At 37.2% G+C, this 23,599-nt stretch overlaps 1 protein-coding gene across 1 annotated transcript; it reads right to left on the bottom strand.

Moving 5' to 3' along the window:
• Positions 1 to 1,918: 1,918 nt before the first annotated feature.
• Positions 1,919 to 6,232, bottom strand: LOC129881599 (protein DETOXIFICATION 53). Its single transcript, XM_055955759.1, has 2 exons — positions 6,053 to 6,232; positions 1,919 to 3,304 (listed from the first exon to the last, which is right to left on the bottom strand). The coding sequence occupies exons 1-2, from the start codon at positions 6,230 to 6,232 to the stop codon at positions 1,919 to 1,921; spliced, it is 1,566 nt and encodes a 521-aa protein (XP_055811734.1).
• Between the last annotated feature and the right edge of the window lie 17,367 nt (positions 6,233 to 23,599).

Below are 23,599 nucleotides of genomic sequence, written 5' to 3'. Positions count from 1 at the left end.
TTAAAAATGAGAAGAAGTTAAATATTGCTTTGAAATATAATACATGTAACACATCATAAATTGTGGCCTACTCTCTGTTGGACTGAAATGCTAAATTAAATATGTTGACTAGTAATAGATATTCTACTTTCCCTTTGCTCCTGATAAAAATGTTGGTATTCTTCATCAAAGGCGTCATTTTATATGATAAAGACATGCTGGCATCATGTAATAAATTAATCAAAATAAATTGAGGGCCAAATTCATCGGTGATTCCTAAAGTTGGCATCAACTTTCACTTAGACATCTAAACCAGGAGATGTTCATTTTATACACCTCAAGTAAGGTCCTGATGTGTCATTTTGACACTTTTTAAATAATATGAAGTTGGAGTCAAGAGCGTGTATTACACTTTTGTCCATATGGATTAGTTGACCAATTATATTATGCCAACACTGTCTTCTTTACATATCATATAGCTTTAAGATTTAAAGGGTCAAAAGTTGATTTTCAACTCCATTTTCTCTTCTTCAGTTCAAAATCCCATTTTCTCTCCTTCATTTCAACGATCAAAATCCTAGGTAAGAATATGAAAGTTCATTTTTTCTTGATTTTCATTCAATTCTTAATTAGTACTAACTGTTATGTTAGTTTATGTTGCCAATTTCCAAGTTTAAATGTTGAAATCAAGTATTGGAGATTGCATTTTTGTTCTCTCCGTCACCACTCTTAGTCACCACCGGTGTAGTCATCGCGATTTTCTCCGACTATTTGGTGATTACAAGGGTTGTCATGGCGATTTTTTCAAGTTTAGAGTTTTGGGGATACCCAGTAGGCTGATGTAATTGACTAGTATATCGAATTCGACGTCTTTGTTGCCTTTGAACTGGATCGGATCGTATGTGATTTGAGCTATAACAGCTGCTGGGTAGAAAGATGAAGTTTCATTTGATCGAATATATCATCTGATTTGAGCTGAGTGGAACTTTCCGCCATGGCTGATTCTGATACTAATGCGAAAAAGTAAACTCAAAGGGTAAAACAGGAATAGAGAATTATGATGTATAGAAAGAGTATATTATTGCAAAAAGGGTAAAACGGGAATAGGGAATTATGATGTATAGAAAGAGTATATTATTGCAAATGGAATTTGAGAATGTTGAGAGTAAATGTTGACTGTGAATGTTGAGAGTAAATGTTGGCTGTGAATTGTTACTTTTAAAAAATCAATTACTAATTAACAATGGAAGAAAAACAAAAACTAGATCTAGGCAATGACAATGAGATTACAAAATCAAGATCCAAAGCTATGGAGGAAAACGTTTAGAAAATGGAGAACAAGAAGAACAAGAGAAATTTTTTTTAAAAAAATATATATATTTTTAAAAAAGCTCTTCACGCGCTCAAAATGGGTGCAGTACATGCAATATGTCAAGTCAGCACAAAGTGTCAAAATGACACATCAGGACCTTACTTGAGGTATCTAAAATAAACATCTCCTGGTTTAGGTGTCTAAGTGAAAATTGGTGCCAACTTTAGGGGGCCACCGATGGATTTGACCATAAATTGAGGAGAAAATATACACCTCTTGTGGTAACTGGTAACTAATTCAAAAAATAAAATCTGCCCACTGTAAACCCCCTAATCACGAAATGATCATGTTGATGAAAAAACAAAAAAATGAAACGTCAAACTGTTACTTTCTATCTAGCCCTCCATCCTTAATACATTGAATTTTCTCGGACCAAAGAAAAACGTCGAATTTACTTATTGCTCATGAGCACGTACGATATAATATAACTAAGTAATTAAAAAATGTGTCCTCTACCACTGAACACACACTTCAATAAGGCAGTCCATGTGTTTGGCCCATGAAAAGAATAATTAGGCCGATACACTTCAAACGCACAGCATCATATATAGTATAGTACTCAATATTTTAAGGTACTAGGTTGGTTCCAACATCATCTTTGTCTTGAGATGCCTTAGTCAGATCCTCTGCTCTTCTAGCCTGAAGTTTCCAATCAGTTTGCATGAATGTGTACACCATCATGAATAGACAAGCAAATTGAGCTGCCACTAGGCCTAACCATAATCCCCTAAAGCCAATGTTGAGTTTGAAAGCAAATGCACAAGCACATGGTAATCCAACTAGGTAAAATGCTGCTAAATTTATTCTTACACCCATGGTTGGTCTTGCAGAGCCAGTTAGTGCACCACATGCTGCTGTTTGAGGAGCATTTCCGATCTCTGCAAAGCCCAAGATGGGAAGTGCTGCTGATACTAATGCAAGAATTTCTGGTTCATTCGTGTACAATTTACCCCACACTGATTTCATCCCGACGGTTACACCAAACGCAGTGCAACCCAAAGCCATTGCAACAAAAAGACCGATAAGGGCTGCTAATTTAGCACGGTCTGGGTTACCAGCCCCTAATTCAGTACCAACTCTCTGGGATATACTCAAGCCAAGTGAAAATGGGAAGACGTAAATAGTCCCTGTTGTTTGTATCAATATTCCCATAGCTGCTACACAAGAATCAGGGTTGTTTAATAAGCCACTCAAGAATAGAACAATCTCATACCACCACCATTCCAAGCAGACGGAGAATAGGCTGGGCAAAGCCAAACTAAGCAATGGACGCCATCCTTGAAATGTTGAGATAAATGTAACACCAGTCCATGGTTTTATTGCCATTTTGGAAAACAGCAAGTAAAGAAGTAACCCAATATTCATGTTCATTGTATATAAAACTGAGGCCAAGGCAATACCTTTGACATTCAAATTCAGGTATGTTACAAGAAGATAGGTTATTGGAAGGTGCAAAATGGTTGAGCAAGTAGCTACTAAAGTAGCTGGTGTATTTATGTATTGTGCCCTTAAAAAGGCTCTCAAAGGATTCAAGTGAGCATTAGCAAGTAACTCAGGAATGGAGACAATTAAGTATCCTTTAGCAACTTTGGTAATTACTCTATCTTGGCCTAGTCTAAGGAACACATATTCAACATTTAGCCATAGAAAGGTGATTGGAACTGTAACGGCCAAGAGCAGTAAAAACATTTTGGTGTATGTTTGGGTTAGAACTGACCATCTTCTGGCTCCATAAGCTTGGGAACATATGGGCTCCATCCCCATACAAAGCCCTTTCATTACAGAATAACCCGTTACATTTGCAAAACCAATTGCTAGTGAGCCTCCAGCTAGCTCTGTCTTCCCCATATGCCCCAAGAATAGCATAGATATAATGTTCTTTGAAAACAAAAGCAACGTTGTTAAGGCAACTGGACATGCAACTTTCCCAAGTAACAGCAATTCTCCACTCACCTGCATTTCATTATATATATATATATATATATATATATATATATAAAATGACTTTATATTGTTTATGCAATAACGGTCTAAAAACTGCTTGCACAATGGGATAACGTAATTACGTACATATAAATAAATTTCGATGGTAGGCATAACTTGGTGACAATTGTAACTTATAAATATCACATGTTAAACTACACATGCTATGAGGGTCTTTTGGAAACACTAGATAAGATTTGTGTACACGCTATTTTTCTCAATCTCAAATATAGAAATAAATCAGATATATTATATTGTTGTAAATTACACAAACAGCAAGGAAAAGTTACACCATTAATTTATGTAAATCAAATGTAGAATACACTAAACATAAGGGTAAAATTACTTAATCAAAGCTTTCGATATATATTGCAATGTTACATACTATGTGATTATCACCGATCATCTTGCATGTCACAAAACTAAATATACAATTATTTAATGATATTAATGTTAGAAATGCTTTGATTTTCAGCTCTACTTCCTGTTACCCAGTACAAAATGAAGGAAGAAGAATACGTATTATAAAGAAAGCGTTCATAACCCTGAACATGAATGCACATAAGCACGTGCCCACATATAAATGCCATCCTTTCTGTTTCTCTTATTTTATTTCTATATATAATAAATAATATCTTTCTTTTTGAATAATTAAAGGACTTAAAATATTCAGACGTAATAGAGGATTAAAAAAGAAAAGAAATAAGAAAAGTTGTCACTTTTTTTCATTCGATACACTTAATAAGCAGTTGGTGAAAAGTTAGATTCCACCAAGACTCGTTTAGTTTAATGTCTCTGCACTCATTACCCCGTATGGGCATATCTAAGTTGTTTAATGAGGAAATGTAAATTTCAGTTTTAAATGGAGGCTTCAGGGCTTTATTTACATTAGCATTCTTTAATAAAGGAAAAGAAGTTGGTGTTTTATATAATACTACCGAGTACTGAAAGTGCCATTATTTTGCTTGTACTAACTAGTTCAACATGCTATACTTTAATGAACTAATCTCTATGATTGAAGTATTAGGAGGCAGGATGTCTCAGTAGGTCTATTTCTCAGTTAGTAGCTTGATAAAATAATACTTCAAGCTAGCCAGACAAACTAGCCAATTATATTTAGGTTAGAAACAACAAACGTAGTCATTGTTTTAAAAAAAAAAAATTTACTACCAAAAGAAGAAGAAAAAAAAAAATTGTCTCCTTGTCACTAACGCTCACATCATTAGTGGAGTATATCTTTTGCATAAAAACCACAGACACATATAAAGGGTGATTCCAATTAAACTTCCCTATAATTGACAATTACCTAATGGTTAACAGAATCTCGAGATAATATGACAACGATATTACATATACACTGAATAATAAAAGCTTTTAGAAAATAACGTAGAGTCTCAAAACAAAAATTGTTCAACAAATCAGAGGATGTTGCTTTTTTGATGCACTATCACTAAAACAAAAGCAACTTTTAGAGGTAATAAATATGTATATTAACAAAAAGTGTTAACCTTTATAGAATTAATTAGTTAATTGTCATTGAATCCAATATCATTATAGACTTTAGGGACATTTATAAAAAGTACTAATTATCTGTAAAAAATTATATATATTTAATGGCAATTAAGCTATATATTGTTGTTAATTAATTATCGTTAAAAAATATTTTTGTGTCCTGTATGTATGGTGAAACGTTGAGTATCAATATTCAAGACAAAAAAAGGAAAGTATTAAACATCTCTAATTAACAAAATACTACTTGATCATTAGAAGGCCTGAAAGAATAGGAAAAATATATGTAGCTATTTTTATTTAAAAACTATGTAATTTATCCACACTTTGTACGGTCATAAATGACCTCATTAAGCTTAAAAATAATGCTTCGATAATATCGGAATATATAAATATTTGCCTATAGAATATAATTATTTTTGATCTCCGGCCAAATGTGTGACTTTTCCAAAGAGAATGAAGGCCCATCTTCCCTGAAACCATATTTTCTTGCATGTATGCTACTCTCATGCGTATAGCCCATGCATAAAACAGGAAACTAAAATTATTATTTTTAACGAAAATGGAAGACACAAAATTCTAATATGTGCAGATGCACCTTTAAATTTGATTAGTAGTTTAATTTATGTAAAAGGAAGTAGTATATCGTTAAACTTGAGAAGTAAGGGAAGACAAGGAATAATACAGCTACCACCTTACGTAGAAAGCGATTATAATTATGCTTTACTGTACTAATCCCGCGATTCCGGTCAATTAAAATTGATAAACCAAACGAAAAGAAACCTAAAAAATAAAAACACCTAGATATATTAATACATAGGTAGTTTACCACTGAACTCTATTTCTTATAGTTATCGCATATATATCCAGTTAGACAGAAAAATAAAGGCAACTTGCTCGTGCTTCTCTGTGGCATTATTTAAAAAAAATCCAAATGAAGCAAAATGGAGTTATGGAGCTTTTTAACATATATATATAATGTTACATGCGTGCTTTCATGTGTCTTCCTGTGCCTTATGTCTTTTATATTTTCCTTGTCTACGTGTGTCTGACTGTATGTGTTGTTGAAAGAGAAGAAGAATGTTGTGCACCTGAACAACTGGTGCATGAATAACATAATAGGAAAGTTCAATTATTAAGAAAAATAAAAATAATGACGAGTTTTACTCTAGTAAGAAAAAAGAAAAAAAGAGGCCCATAAAGAAGTACCTCATTCACCGAAACTCGTCGGAAAAGTTGAAGAGTACTACGGGTGGAATATGTGTGAACGTATTCTTCTTCCCTTTGTTTTACCGTCTGTTCGATGTTGGCGGCGGCTGCAGCCATTTCTTCACTTGTTATACTTATGATATCATCACTTTCTTCTCGAGATTCATTCATGGTGCACATGTCTAGAGCTATAACAAGAAAATATATCTTCGCTTTTTTTTTTTACGGAGGATCAGGACAAACTGGCTCGTGGAATGAGGAGAAAATGAGATTCAACAAGTAGAAAGACAAACTTTAAAAACACCCTTAAAAGAACAGACCAACAAAAGCTTCTTCTTATTATTTTACGATTGTTTTCAATTGACAAGTATTCCTTAAATGAGTTTATGAATAAATAAGAATAAGAAGAGAAGATGGTATATGGAAAAATGCAGTTTGGAACAGGGAATATATATACATACACATTCCTAGCCTGGTCCTTATTTAATTTATATACTAAAGTTTGTGAGAAATATTATCTTCAGCTCTTACAAGTGTCTTTCACAATAGTTGCAAGGGTAGCCCAGAAATGATATATTAGGGACAGGTAACTATATTTAAATTTTCTTGTATTCGTACAACATTATGCGTATTAAGTAAAAAGTACTCTAATTAATCCTACTAAAGATCCACTAATTGAGTGCATTCTTCACTTGGAGACTGTCTTAGCTGTAGGATTAATCTACATTCCCATTTATATATACATATATATAAATAATTATACATCTTCTCCTATAGCTTTTTTATTATCCCTTGCTGTTCCACTTTATGTCTGCATCATCATAGTTTGACCATGAAACATTCCTCAGTATTTTGCTCTTATAAAAAACGTAACCCTATAGCTGCTTCACATTCCCATTCATCATCTAGTCACTTTTTTCACTTAATTTGTTCTTGTTAGAAAATATGTAAACTCATCCCTCATCAGCAGAGGTGAAGCTAATGATTTTAACTTCATGGATTATACATATTATAATGACGATTTAAAGTAAAAATAATTGGGTTCTAAATTTACTATTTATACATATTTAATCAATTTGGAAGGGGAGCCTTGGAGTAACTGGTAAAGTTGTTGTTATTTGACCAGGAGGTCACGGGTTCAAGCCTTGGAAACAGCTTCTGGCAGAAATTAAAGGTAAGGCTGTATACAATAGACCCTTGTAGTTGGGCCATTCTCCGTACCTTGCGCATAGCGGGAGCTTTAGTGCACCGGACATATTTAATGAATTTATTAAAACAATTATATTATTTGAGCAAGATCTACTGAATTCAGCTGAACCGACATACAAGCTACTAGCTCCACCTCTTCTCATCAGTAATTCAAAGCTTTTCAAAGAGCTTTATAGTTCCTAACTTACTTTATCCATGGTCATAAGGTTGCAGTCTGAATGTTCAAATTAAATACTTCAACCGCTCTCTTCATTTTCTACCGCTATCGACTTCTCCCTCCAAATCAACCTATGTATCTCTCATAATTTAGCTCATTGAGTTACTAATTGGAAGGTTATAATCTTTCATTACATAAAATAATTAACAACACCAATAAAATCTTTTGAAATAAACTTAATGTATCGTAACATTTACAGAATATTTTATTTTATAATTCTAACAAGCACATGTAAACTGATGACATAGAAAATTAAAGTATAAAATGTACTTGTAGGCTGGCTGGTTACCCTATGATGAGTTGCGAGTAGTTTCAGAGGTGTTTCTTGAGAGGTTTGTGCCTTATTGCCTCCGTGATCAATGCAGGGATGAGTCTGGAAGATTGGAGCAGGGCTCCCTGTCCGTATCTGAAAACGAGGCTCGCTTCCATGAGTTGTCTTATTATGCTATGTCGAGTATTCCCATTGAGTTTTAGCGGATGAAGGGATTCGTTGGTTATCTTCAGGAGGCTACAACCTCCCTTGTGCTATCCGGTGGTACCTTTCAGAGTGTTATCGACTACGCCAGGATGATAGAGAGTATCAGACATGCTAGATAGGGTGGGGCAAAGAGGTTTCGTCGTCAGGGTGTGTTTTGTGGTCATTCCTCTAAGGTTAGGGAGTATTCGCGTTCAGGTACCAATGGTTATCAGGGTAGACTTGTCCATTCAGGGCTTCGATGGTACAGGTGGAACTAGATCAGGTAAGATGGATTATAGTGGTTCTTCAGGCTTCGAAGGACGTATTGACACTTCTGGTTATCCTCTGTAGGGTTCAGGACCTCGAGGCTGCTTTGTGTGTGTGATGAGTTTGGGCATAATGCCCAAGATTGCCTAGATGTGCTCATTCGACTGGATGGCCCGGACTCCCTCTCTTGTCGTGTGAGGTACTTCATAGGGCACTAGAGGTGGCACAAAGGGTGCCAAAGGTGGAGTTAGAAGTGGCACTCACGTTCGCAGGCTAGAGGTGACCGTCAGCTATGCTATGCTATACCAGGTAGATATGAGGCGGAGGCCTATGATGCAGTTATTACAGATATTATTCTAGTTTGCCAACATCTTGATTCAGTATTATTTGATCCAGGGTCTACCTATGCGTATGTGTCGACCTACTTTCATGTGGGTAGTGATTATGTGTGAGCCCCTTACTATGCCTATTACTGTTTCTACACTAGTAGGTGAGTCGTTATTGGTAGATTGGGTATATCGGGGGTGTTTGGTGATATTTTTGAGTAGGGAGATTCGTCCAGACTTGATTTTATTAGACATGCTGGATTTTGATGTGATATTGGGTATGAACTGGTTATCTTCCTATTATGCTATATTAGATTATTATGCAAAGACGGTGACCTTAGCTTATCTCAGTTTGCCTAGCTTGGTGTGGTAGGGTAATCCAAATTCATATCCTAAGAGGGTTAGATTGTTACACCCCGTAGTTTGGTACCTTGGAATGCTTTTTAAGTTTCTTAAGTTTTTGGGAAGACTCTTAAGTTTCTTAGAAGTCGTCATGTGAGTCGGGTAATCTATAACGCTATCAAATAATCCTAAGGAAAGGAGAAGGAGATACTCCATAAGAGAGAAGATTGGAAATAGGGTTACAAGAATCCGAAAGAAGTTGGAGGCTAAGTAGTGAGTCGTAGGACTCGATGTACTTGTGAAAGCTATTATTTGGGAAATTTTGCATACTAAGCTACTTGAGTACACATCGAGCTTAAGTAGCAACGAACACATAGGCTCTTAAAGTGAGATGAGATTACGAAACTATGGAAGAGAGATATGGAGACGACACACCTACTTGAAGCAAGTAGGTGACTCACCTACTTGAGGTGGACCCATGCTGCCATATGGCAGCTTTGGATTGGGTGCATGATTGAGGTGGCGCCCTAGGAGGCGCCATGTGTCACCCCTAGGGGTTACCATATGTCACCTCCTAAGAAGGTATATATATATGTATTACATGCTGTACATAGTTCATTCTTCCGCATTTAGAGCAAAATAAAATAAGGAAAACCCTAAGAAACTAAGAGAGCGGGGTGACGACTTTGGCCAAAGTGAAAGGTAAGCTCCGATTCTGTTCCGTAAATTAATTATTTAAGGTATCCCTCGGTTAAATGAAGGTGTTTAAAAACTTAAATTAATTGATTGGGGCAGCAATATAAGGCTGCAAAGAGCCACCGAAGTTCAGCCGCAACAAGAGCTTCCAAACCCAATTTTCAGCAAGTTTAGGAAGCCGTTCGTTAAGGTATGGTGTGGTTCTCTTCTCCCACGTTTTGTTAAGGGTTTGTACATTTTATGAGGGTGTTAATAACATAAAGTTATGGTTTGGAGCAGTACCAAAAAGATACAAACAGTCCACTACTTTTCAGCACTTTAAGGAACTTTTGAGGCTAGGTTTTGGCTAGTTTTGGCCAATTTTGGGGAAGGTATGATCTTTCCTTTCAATTTGAAGTTTATGGTGTTATCATAGGGTGTTTTATACATCTTTTATGCTTCTGGAAGTGTAAGAACTTTATATAAGTGCTGGACGTTAAAAACAAATTAAATTGGAGTCGCTATAGTTGAATTGTAGTCGAAGCAAGGTGTTGTGCTTATGGTGTGGTGCTGACGGGTTGTGGTGTTGTGTTGCAGGGCCTAAAAGTATACCAAAAGGGGTGTGGTAGCTTCTGGTTGTATCCACCCAACCCCCCCATTTCGTATAGTTAAAGGTTTTGTAAAATGGAAACTAGAAACCCTATTTTGGTATCGTGGTTTCGAGTGAGTCATTTGCAGTTTGTGTTGTATTATGTTTGTGTGAAATGCTTATACATGTGATACAGGTTGTTGTTGTTGGTTGGATGTAGTTATTAGGAGTGTAATTGTAAATTCGGATAGGACATATTATAGGGGAGGTGCTGCCCGATTTCCGTTGACGCCTTAACTAGTTAAGGAACTAGTCGAGAAGGCGAGCGAGAAAATGAATGTTGTGAATACTCGTAGGTAATATAAGATGCTGGAAAAGTCTAAGGTGGTTGATATTCGTATTGATTCCATGTTAAATAGGTTTGAAGGACGACGACGTGAACGCGATTAATAGAAGTACGTAAAAGGTATGTGAAGCTTTATTTTGGCATGTTTTTGGCATAAGTATGTAAAACTATTCCTTCTTTTGACATGTTTTGGTATAAGTATGTAAAGCCTATCTGTTCTTTCTTTTGGGCATGTCTTAGATCTAAGTGACAAGTGATATATGTATGAGGCTTGGGGTGACTCTATTCATGAGCTCTGAACATGATTCATGATTCATAATTTGTGTTCACTGTTGAATGTTAAGACTCTTAAAGTAGTTAAGCTTCCATTCCTCAAGTCTTCTATATGCTAAGAAGTAGTGTATGTAAAGTTATTCTTCCTCTTTTTTGGCATGACTTAGATGTAAGTATTATGTATATGAAGTTTGAAGTTATTCCACTCTTAAAACTCTAAATGTGAGTTAAGGCTCTTGTTCACTTCCTACTGATTAGAACTCCTGTAACAAGTTGAGTCATTACTTTTCAAGTCTTGCATGTGATAGGAAGTGGTGCATGTAAAGCTTGTCTTTTCCTGCTTATAGAAAGACTAGACTAAAGGTGCTATAGGACATGTATTTGGATATAGCCTCATTTATAGATTCTGGATGTAACTCATGACTTGTACCCCCTTTTGAATGATAAAGGCCTTGAAGTAGTTGAACTATGACCCTTAAGCCTCCTATAGGTTAAATAGGGTTAGGATGTGTAAGCTCTTATACCTAGGGGCTCTTGAACATGCTTTATGATGATATCTAAGTGATGTTTGATATGTTACAGAGTTTTGCGCGCACGTATATGCATTATGATATATATGGATCGGGTCGAACATTTCTCGGCACATTTTTCTATATAAGGACCGGGTCGTACGTTCCATAACAGATTACACATTATACGGATCGGGCCGTCATACCTCGACATTATTATGCATTATACAGATCGGGCCATCGTACCTCGGCATCATCATGTAATATATGGATCGGGCCATCGTACCTCGGCATTATCATGTGATATATGGATCGGGCTGTCGTTCCTCGGCATGTGCTTGTTGTATACATGAATCGGGTTGTACGTCCTACAGTGCTAATAATATGCATATGTCTATCATGACAAATGATGTATTTATAATACCGAGTCCCCGAGCGGGCCGGATACAGTAAGTAATAATGGTATACATGACTTTATTTTATGAGATGCAGGTACAATACCCTATTAAATGCTATACTTGGTTTCCTGCATTCCTTTTTCAGTTGTTATCTCAGTTATGTATGCTTATATACTCAGTACATGTATCGTACTGACCCCCCTTTCTCTGGGGGGCTGCTTTTCATGCCCGCAGGTACAAATGTTCATTTTGGAGATCCACTAACTTAGGATTTCAGCTCAGCTATGTTGGAAGTGCTCCACTATTTTGGAGCCTAGTTTTTAGGTACTGGTCCTGCGATGTATATATTTGTTTGTGCAGGGGTACGGTGGGGGCCTTGTCCTGTCATATATTGTCGTTCCTATTCTTAGAGGTCTATAGACATATGTGTGTGGGTTGTTTAAGAGTTTATTTCGGTTATGACTATGCGATATATTATAAAAGCTATTATAATGTAGTAGCCTTGTCGACTGGCTTTCCCTTTTATGACAGGATGCAAATGAAAGAGGCTACACGTGTATGAATATTTTATCACCCGTTGGATTCATGTGTTTGGTTCTTATATCTAGGAGGCTATATGAACATGAAAAAGTTTTAACCTATTGAGGTTTTTGTGAGTAGTATGACATTATACATAGTCCAATTTAACTATTGTTGATAGATAGGTACACGGGGGTCCAGGTCGGACCCCAGTCACAGCCCATGGGGTTGGATCGTGACAGAAGTAGTATCAGAGCAGTTCGTCCTTAGAGTGTCTACAGACTGTGTTTAGTAGAGTCTTGTTTATCGGTGTGTTGTGTACCACATCTATAGACAAGAGGCTACAAGATATTTAGGATGTTACTTTTCTTTCATATCTACGATCGTGCGATAGAGCCGAGTCATAAGGAATGAAATTCCTCATACTAACTTGTGATTTCAGCAGAAGGACAACATCGATAGAAGAAGGTTACTGACGATATTAGAAGTTACACAACACCCAGGTAAGCAAGGCACGAATGATAGGTGCCAGGTAAGGTATTGAATTACGATTGACAGGTAAAGTTAAAATGGAAAGGAAAAAAATAGACAGAAAAGTGCAACAGGTGTAGTTCGAGTAGACATAGGAGGTAAGTCCATTTTTATACGATTGATATTAAGCACCTTGTGTGGCTGCAGTATGATAAAATATGAATATATATGTTAGTCCTGTGAGGCATTGTTGGTATTTCCTGCGTGCAGGTGTTGAGATAGGGGAAAATACAGAGGAAACTCTGCCCAAATTTTCCTAGAAATTAAAGGAAAAAGATCTACAAGGTTGTAGTATGCCTTGTCCATAATAAGAATGAGATGTGACTAAACTATGAGTAAGGCTGACCTTGAGAAATAAGTTAATGACTAAAGTGATGGTAATAGTAACAAGGAGGTCAATATGGGTATGGAAAAAGAATCCGGAAAAGACTGGTGAGACTAAGAGATGATTTAGAGATGACACCTAGATCTGGATAAAATGGCATATTAAGGCACCAACTGAGTTAATACGTCGGGATAAACGGTAACAAGCTAAGTACTGATTGGGACGAATGAAATGTGGCTTTAAATGCACCACTACAGTAAGGATATTAATCGAGTACCAGTGTTCAAGATTGGAGTTGGTACTGTATATTGAGGATTCTAAGCACCTCATGATTGTATTAAGGTTTCGTACAGGGGTAACCTAAAGTATATGTGATATAAAGGAAAATATGGAAATAGCATAGTATACTAAATAGGTTGGAAAGGACTCATATGCATTTGGAAAGTTAGAAATAAACAGACAATGACATGGATACACCCTAAAGGGGAAAGTGGACAAAAGAAGTTCAAGCATAAGAAAAAATCAACCGACGCTATCATATGTAGATGTGAACACTTAAACCTCAAATAAAATCCCCTAAGGGGTTGATGGATCATACCAGCACTAACACACCGGATCCCATCAGAACTCTGAAGTTAAGCGTGCTTAGGAGAGAGTAGTACTAGGATGGGTGACCCCCGGGAAGCGAAAGAGGAAAGGAAACACAAGTATCCATACCTATTCCCTACGTCTATAATTAATCCTAACCTTTGGAACTCTGATATTGATTGCTCGATGAAAGTATATGTTATAGCAATGGGATAGAGAAACTCTCCATATAGTCGGTATAAGATCCGAAGGAAGGTTTTGGTTCACATTCGAGGACGAATAGTCTAAAGGGGGAAGGATGTTACACCCCGTAGTTTGGTACCTTGGAACGCTTCTTAAGTTTCTTAAGTTTCTGGGAAGGCTCTTAAGTTTCTTAGAAGTCGTCATGTGAGTCGGGTAATCTATAATGTTATCAAATAATCCTAAGGAAAGGAGAAGGAGATACTCCATAAGAGAAAAGATTGGAAATAGGGTTACAAGAATCCAAAAGAGGTTCGAGGCTAAGTAGTGAGTCGTAGGACTCGACGTACTTGTGAAAGCTATTATTTGGGACATTTTACATACTAAGCTACTTGAGTACACATCGAGCTTAAGTAGCAAGGAACACATAGGCTCTTAAAGTGAAATGAGATTACAAAACTATGGAAGAGAGATAAGGAGACGATGCACCTAATTGAAGCAAGTATATGATGCACCTACTTGAATCAAGTAGGTGACTCACCTACTTGGGGTGGACCCATGCTGCCATGTGGCAGCTTTGGATTGGCCGCATGATTGAGGTGGCGCCCTAGGAGGCACCATGTGTCACCCCTAGGGGTTACCATATGTCACCTCCTAAGAAGGTATATATATATGTATTACATGCTGTACATAGTTCATTCTTCAGCATTTAGAGCAAAATAAAATAAGGAAAACCCTAAGAAACTAAGAGAGCGGGGTGACGACTTTGGCCAAAGTGAAAGGTAAGCTCCGATTCTGTTCCGTAAATTAATTATTTAAGGTATCCCTCGGTTAAATGAAGGTGTTTAAAAACTTAAATTAATTGATTGGGGCAGCAATATAAGGCTGCAAAGAGCCACCGAAGTTCAGCCGCAACAAGAGCTTCCAAACCCAATTTTCAGCAAGTTTAGGAAGCCGTTCGTTAAGGTATGGTGTGGTTCTCTTCTCCCACGTTTTGTTAAGGGTTTGTACATTTTATGAGGGTGTTAATAACATAAAGTTATGGTTTGGAGCAGTACCAAAAAGATACAAACAGTCCACTACTTTTCAGCACTTTAAGGAACTTTTGAGGCTAGGTTTTGGCTAGTTTTGGCCAATTTTGGGGAAGGTATGATCTTTCCTTTCAATTTGAAGTTTATGGTGTTATCATAGGGTGTTTTATACATCTTTTATGCTTCTGGAAGTGTAAGAACTTTATATAAGTGCTGGACGTTAAAAACAAATTAAATTGGAGTCGCTATAGTTGAATTGTAGTCGAAGCAAGGTGTTGTGCTTATGGTGTGGTGCTGACGGGTTGTGGTGTTGTGTTGCAGGGCCTAAAAGTATACCAAAAGGGGTGTGGTAGCTTCTGGTTGTATCCACCCAACCCCCCCATTTCGTATAGTTAAAGGTTTTGTAAAATGGAAGCTAGAAACCCTATTTTGGTATCGTGGTTTCGAGTGAGTCATTTGCAGTTTGTGTTGTATTATGTTTGTGTGAAATGCTTATACATGTGATACAGGTTGTTGTTGTTGGTTGGATGTAGTTATTAGGAGTGTAATTGTAAATTCGGATAGGACATATTATAGGGAAGGTGCTGCCCGATTTCCGTTGACGCCTTAACTAGTTAAGGAACTAGTCAAGAAGGCGAGCGAGGAAATGAATGTTGTGAATACTCGTAGGTAATATAAGATGCTGGAAAAGTCTAAGGTGGTTGATATTCGTATTGATTCCATGTTAAATAGGTTTGAAGGACGACGATGTGAACGCGATTAATAGAAGTACGTAAAAGGTATGCGAGGCTTTCTTTTGGCATGTTTTTGGCATAAGTATGTAAAGCTATTCCTTCTTTTTGCATGTTTTGGTATAAGTGTGTAAAGCCTATCTGTTCTTTCTTTTGGTCATGTCTTAGATCTAAGTGACAAGTGATATATGTATGAGGCTTGGGGTGACTCTATTCATGAGCTCTGAACATGATTCATAATTTGTGTTAACTGTTGAATGTTAAGACTCTTAAAGTAGTTAAGCTTCCATTCCTCAAGTCTTTTATATGCTGAGAAGTAGTGTATGTAAAGTTATTCTTCCTCTCTTTTGGCATGACTTAGATGTAAGTATTATGTATATGAAGTTTGAAGTTATTCCACTCTTAAAACTCTAAGTGTAAGTTAAGGCTCTTGTTCACTTCCTACTGATTAGAACTCGTGTAACAAGTTGAGTCATTACTTTTCAAGTCTTGTATGTGATAGGAAGTGGTGCATGTAAAGCTTGTCTTTTCCTGCTTCTAGAAAGACTAGACTAAAGGTGCTATAGGACATGAATTTGGATATAGTCCCATTTATAGATTCTAGATGTAACTCATGACTTGTACCCACTTCTAGATGATAAAGGCCTTGAAGTAGTTGAACTACGACCCTTGAGCCTCCTCTAGGTTGAATAGGGTTGGAATGTGTAAGCTCCTATACCTAGGGACTCTTGAACATGCTTTATGATGATATCTAAGGGATGTTTGATATTTTACAGAGTTTTGCGCACACGTATATGCATTATGATATATATGGATCGAGTCGAACGTTCCTCGGCACATTTTTTTATGTAAGGACCGGGTCGTACATTCCACAATAGATTACGCATTATACGGATCGGGCCGTCGTACCTCAGCATTATTATGCATTATACGGATCGGGCCGTCGTACCTCAGCATTATTATGCATTATACGGATCGGGCCGTCGTACCTTGGCATCATCATGTAATATATAGATCGGGCCATCGTACCTCTGCATTATCATATATATATGGATCGGGCCATCGTTCCTCGGCATATGCTTGCTGTATACATGAATTGGGTTGTACGTCCTACAGTGCTAATAATATGCATATGGCTATCATGATAAATGATGTATTTATAACACCAAGTCCCCGAGTGGGCCAGATACAGTACGTGATAATGGTATACATGACTTTATTTTATGAGATGCAGGTACAGTACCCTATTAAATGCTATACTTGGTTTCCTGCATTCCTGTTTCAGTTGTTATCTCAGTTATGTATGCTTATATACTCAGTACATGTATCGTACTGACCCCCTTTTCTCTGGGGGGTTGTGTTTCATGCCTGTAGGTACAGATGTTCATTTCGGAGATCCGCCAGCTTAGGATTTCTGCTCAGCTATGTTGGAAGTGCTCCACTATTTTGGAGCCTAGCTTTTGGGTACTGGTCCTGCGATGTATATATTGGTTTATGTAGGGGTACGGTGGGGGCCCTGTCCCGTCATATATTATCGTTCTTATTTTTAGAGGTCTGTAAACATATGTGTGTGGGTTGTTTAAGAGTTTATTTCAGTTATGACTATGCGATATGTTGTAAAAGCTATTATGTTGTGGCAGCCTTATCGGCTAGCTTTCCCTTTCATGATAAGATGCAAATAAAAGATGCTACACGTGTATGAATATTTTATCACCCGCTGAGTTCATGTGTTTGGTTCCTATATCGAGGAGGCTATATGAATATGAAAACGTTTTAACCCATTGAGGTTTTTGTGAGCAGTATCACATTATACATAGTCCAATTTGACTATAGTTGATAGATAGGTACACGGGGGTCCAGGTCGGACCCCAGTAGCAGCCCACGGGGTTGGATCGTGACATAGATTTTATATTTTTGCTAGTCGTTTGATGGATAAGAGTTGTTTGTCTTATTTGGCTCATGTACATAATCACACTAAGGAGTCATCTCCTTTAGAGACTATGAGGGTGGTGAGAGAGTTTATGGATATATTTTTTATAGACTTGCTAGGTGTTCCTCCTGACTGTGGTATCAATTTTGTAATTTATTTGGAGCCGGTCATCAAGCCCATCTCTATTTCTCCTTATCAGGTGGTTTTGATAGATTTGAAGGAACAATTAGAGCATTTGTTAAAGAAGGGAGTTTATTCGACCTAGTGTATTATCGTGGGCTACATCGATGTTATTTTTGAAGAAGAAGGATGGTACTATAAATATATGTATTAACTATCGACAGTTGAACAAAGTCACCATCAAGAACAAGTATCCTCTTCCCCATATTAATGATTTACTTGACAAGCTTCAGGGTGAATCGGTATTCTCTAAAATTGATTTAAGGTCGAGTTACCATCAGTTGAGAGTTTGGGAATTTGATATCCCGAAGACTGCATTCAGGACTTGTTATGGGCATTATGAGTTGTAGTTATGTCCTTCAGGTTGACTAATGCCTCCACTTCTTTTAGGAAGTTGATGAATCAGGTGTTTTGGCCTTATTTGGGTTCATTTTTTATTATGTTTATTGATGATATCTTGGTTTATTCCAATAATGAGGCAAATCATGTTAGTCATTTGAGGACCGTCTTTCAAAGATTGAGAGAGGAGAAGTTGTATGCAAAATTCACCAAATGTGAGTTTTGGCTCTAGTCCGTAGCATTATTGAGTCATATGGTGACCAAGGATGGTATATGGTCGATCGGGTCAATATTGTAGTGGTTCGTGATTGGGTTAGACCTACTTTGGTTACTGAGATTCAGATCTTTATCAGGTTGGCAGGATATTATCGTCGGTTTGTTCAGAGCTTCTTTTCTATTGCAGCCCTATTGATCAGGCTAACTCAAAAGACCGTGGTATTTCAGTGGATTGATGATTGTGAGGCAAGATTTCAAATGTTCAAGGACTTATTGACTTTAACACCTATTCTAGCCTTACATGAGGAGGGTGTGGCCTTTATTGTGTTTTTTGATGATTCGAGACTCAGCTTGGGTTGTTTATTAATGCAAAAGAGCAAAGTTAAAACTTATGCTTCACGATAGTTAAAGTTACATCAAAAGAACTATCCTACCCACGACTTAGAGTTTGTGGCGATGGTGTTTGTTCTGAAGTTGTAGGGGCACTATCTCTACTGTGTGCATTGTGAGGTCTTTACTGACCATCGTAGCTTTAAGTATATCTATTCTCAGCCAAATATGAACATGAAGTACCGTAGGTGGTTAGAGTTACTGAAAGACTATGACATCACCATTACTTATCATCCGTCCAAAGCTAATATGGTAGCGGATGTCCTGAGTCGCAAAGCATCTAGTATGGGTAGTTTGGCCTTCCTTAAGGCGGATGAGAGGCCTTTGGATTTGGAGGTTTAGTCATTGGCTAAGTAGTTGGTCCGACTTAATATTTCTACGTATCATAGAATTTTGGCCTTTATAAAGGCTAGGTCTACTTTGATGGACCAAATTCGTACATACCAGTTTAAGAATGACAAGTTGAGGGCCATTTGAGACAAAGTTTTGAGAGGTGAAGCTAAATTAACCTCTCTTGACCTGGAGGGAGTTTTGAGGATTAATGGTTGCATTTGTATTACTAGGGTTGGTGATGGGTATGTATGATATTGGAGAAGGCTCATTGTTTCAAGTATTTTATTCACCCAGGAGTGGGAAAAATATTTCATGACATGAAACAACGCTATTGGTGGTGTAGTATAAAGAGGGACATTATTAATTTTATGTCTCAGTGTTTGAATTGCCAATAGGTGAAGTATGAGCATCAGAAACTGGGTGGTCTTATGCAAAGGATGCCCATTCCCGAGTGGAAGTGGGAGTGCATCACTATGGATTTTGTAGCTGGATTACCAATGGCATTGGGTAAGTATGACACTGTTTGGGTGATTGTGGATCGATTAACCAAATCAACCCATTTTCTTCCAATGAAGACTAGCTACAATGTGGAGCAGTTAGCTAGGATCTACCTTTGTGAGACTGTTAGGTTGCATGGGGGGCCCATCACTATTATGTCAAATTGGGGTTCAGTGTTCACCTCTCATTTTTGGGAGGCATTGTAGTGTGGTTTGACTATGTGACTAGATATGAGTTCAGCATTTTATCCACAGACCGATGGCCAGTCCGAGCAGACTATTCAGGTGTTAGAGGCTATGCTTAGGGAATGTGTGATTTATTTTGGTGCATGATGGAACCAACACATTCCCTTAGCGGAGTTTGAGTCATTGTTGACACTCCAGCATTTTGATGGCACTGTTTGAGTCATTGTATGGTCGTAGGTGCCGATCACTCATTGGGTGGTTTGATTCAGTTATGGTTGTTGTATTGGATACTGACTTACTCAGAGATGCTATGAAGCGGGTATGCTTGATTCATATTCGACTATTGACAGTCCAGAGTTGTTAGAAGAGTTATGTTGATAGGAGGGTTCATCCCTTAGAGTTCATGGTGGGTGATTGTGTGTGGCTTAAAATATCTCCCACGAAGGGTCTGATGAGATTCGAAAAAGAAGGGCAAGCTTACCCTGAGGTTTGTTGGCGCATTCAAGATTCTTAGTAGAGTGGGTGGGGTATCTTATGAGTTGGCCTTACCCCCTAGAATGTCAGCTGTCCATTCGATATTTTATGTCTCCATGCTTTGCAAGTATATACCAGATGAGTCCCATGTGATTTCATATAATGAAGTGGAGTTAGGTCCGGATTTTACTTATTAGGAAGAGCGGCTAGCTATCCTAGACAGGCAACTTTATAGGCTCAAAAGGATATCGCTTTGGTCAAGGTGTAGTGGCGGCATCGTCCTGTTGAAGAGGCAACTTATGAGTTAGAGTTTGATATGCAGCCTAAGTACCCTTAGTTTTTTGAGACTCAAGGTACTTTCCTTTATCTTATGTTCGAGGACGAACATCATTTTTAGTGGTGGATGTTGTAATATCTTTGAGGGTCATTTTTTGAAATTTTTATGAAATAATCATTTTACCCCTCTTACTAGTGTCCCCGAGTGTTATTTGACCACTTTGGGTAGTTGAAAAAGTTTGAGTCTTATTAGATTTGTGAATTTTGTAAGTTTTTGAGTTTTAACACTTAAGTGGTTTTAACAGTGAGATTTTATACCATTCAAAATTTTGAGTCTCAGAATGAAATTTTATTGATTCCAGAAGTTTTGAAATGTAGAAATTAGTCTATGTGAGTCGTCAGAATCAGATTCGGGGTTGATATGTGAATTTGAGGTCTTAAGTTGGGAAGTGTGGTTTTAAATGATTTGGTTTGACTTTGGTCAACATTTTGAGATCCAGCATCAGATGAGAATTATGTTAGTTCCATTGCATTCGAAACATCGAGTTTGGTTTAGTTGAACATTGACTTAGAAACCTAGGACCTTAATCGTTGTTTTAAGTTTTTAGGCCAAAAGTTGAATTTAGGCCAAAAAGGAGTTCGGGAGGGTAATTTGGTCATAATAACTTCTTTTCAGACATTTGATAATTTCATGAGTCCAGAATGTCGAATTCAGTGCAGTAGCATATTCGGTTTATTTTTATTGAACCCTGAATGATTTTTGAGTCCAACCGAGAGCATTTTAGACGACAATCTGTTATGAACTGGATTTTGGTGTAGGTCATTTTGTTCATCGCGATCGCAAAGTGTTCATCGCGATCGTGACCTACTCAAAATTTATTCTACGCAATCGCGATGAGTCTTTTCCCAAAGTTCGCGATCGCAATAGTAAATGGCTCGCGATTGGATGAGCATTTCATGCCTGAACAATGTTATGTCGTGAAATCAGTCCCATTTCTGAAAAAACACCATTTATATCAATTTGGAGCTTGGAGAAGGCTATTTTGGGTAGATTTTTTGAGGAATATTGTGTGTCTAAGTTCTCCATTCCATCTCACATCTTTTATCTATGAAATTCCTTTCCTAAAGCCTTGAAAAAGTCTAGTTTTAAGTGAGAATTATTGGGGGTTTTGTTCTTAAATTTTAATTTGATTTTCATTCATTTCTTCCTTGTTTATTGGTCTATTTTTATGGGTTTTCACCCATAAACCCCCTGTAATGAGTAGAACATATTTTCGAAAGAAAATTACAGATTTGACCCTTTTTGAACTTGATCAATTTTTCGACTATTTTACCCCCAATTCCAAAACCTACTAATATAGGTGTCATTGGACTTCTTATGACGCGTGTGTTTCATTTTTGATAGTGGATTGTCATTTCAATCATTGAATTTAAGGGTTATTCATCTGGTAGAGCGTTCGAGTGCGGTTTCGACAATTGAGGTAGGTTTGACTATCCTTCTTGGGGCTGAGTTGGGGTAATTTGTCAATTCTATGTTGTAGACTTTGGGTTGAGGGTTGTATTATAATTTTGGGACTATTAATTTACTTTGGGATGCCCATGTGAGGGCTTATTTATATTGCGATGCTCATGTGGAGGCTTATTTGTGCTGTGTAGCCCGTGTGGGGGCCTTGATTGCTTATGTGATATGAATGCATTCATCCTCATTCATATTATCATTGATCATTGGGAAGTTGAGAATTGTGGAAATTCTTTCTAAGAAAGAAAATGTGGCACGTTTTCTCTATTTTTGACCTCGAGTTAGGTGGCAAGCGGAAGAGATATTAGTAACATGAGTTCTTCTCCACAATTTGGATGGTGAGGTAGTAGATACATTGAGATTGTGACGAGGTATGTGGTTTGCGAGACCCCCATGGGTCCTGCTTGGCAGCACCGCTCAGTAGGTGTATAGGACAGGTTGTGCGACAACCTTTATTCCACCAAATCATCATATCATTGCATTATCATATTGAATTGCATTGCATCGATATTTGTGATACCTGACCTATATGATTAACTGTGTTATTGAACTATACCTATGTGTTTACTTTAATCGCACCATTCTATATAAATTGGCGACAGCGTAGCTGGAGTGGGACTTTTCTGTGTTCAGGTGGAAGCGTTCCTTAGTTTATTTCATAGGTTTGATTAATTCCTTATACTCAGTCGGTTAAATCTACTGAGTACATGTGGATTGTACTCACACCTACTTCTGTGTCCCTTTTGACGTAGATTCTAGCCAGGGTATCCAGCATGGCAATTGAGTTCTAGCGGATATACCAGCATCGGACTAGTGGTGAGATCTTGAGATCCGGATTGCCGCTAGTCAGTCTTTCATTTTCAGTCTTTATTATCTTTGGAAACTTATATTTTGTATTCAGACTCAGATTTGTATTAGATGATCTTAAACTTATGATATCAGGTTTATATTGCGTTTATTTGTGGCTTGGCTTTCCTTTAGGAGTCTCGGATGATTTTAATTTTAGGCATGTACATCGGGATGAAATTTGGGATGTGTGCCATCATGATCTCGATTTTTGGATCATAACAATATTAGAACTTCATGGGTGAGGATAAGATAATGAAATTGATAGGAAAATTCATAGACCTAAATAAAATAAGAGAATTGATGAGGATAATGGAAATGATTATAGAAATAATATTGAGAAACATAATAATTACATCTCTTATACGCTGCAGGAGTAAAGGTACCCTCATTTGACCTAGGGAAAGATATTTTTCTTTCAACTGATACTTTTTTATTGACTAATTTTTTGCTGTATTGATTGGGTTGCTTGCAAAAACACCCTAAGATCTGTTAGTGGCTTGCATATAACACTTGGATCGATGTTCACTCATATCTTAAAAATTGAAGAAGCAATGTTTTGTGTCTCTCTACTCTACAGAAGAAGAATACAAATTCATGTGTAAAGAATAAACAGAACTCACTTGGCTCATCCATTTGCTCAAAGATCAATTTGTATCACCTTCCTTATCGATGCCAATTCATTCTGACAGTCAGTTTGTGATTCACCTTGTTCAAAATCGTGTTTTCGACAAAAGAAAGAAATAGCTCGAATGTGATGTCCTTGCGTCCATGAACAATATCTCTCTGACATGATTTTCCTATTTTTTGTTCAATTGAATTTTCAATTGAAAAATCTATTCACTCAA

This window comes from Solanum dulcamara, chromosome 3 (assembly GCF_947179165.1).
Source record: "Solanum dulcamara chromosome 3, daSolDulc1.2, whole genome shotgun sequence".
Taxonomy (NCBI): Eukaryota; Viridiplantae; Streptophyta; class Magnoliopsida; order Solanales; family Solanaceae; genus Solanum; species Solanum dulcamara.
The sequence above is the reverse complement of the archived record's forward strand: the minus strand, read 5'-3'. Positions and strand labels throughout refer to the sequence as shown.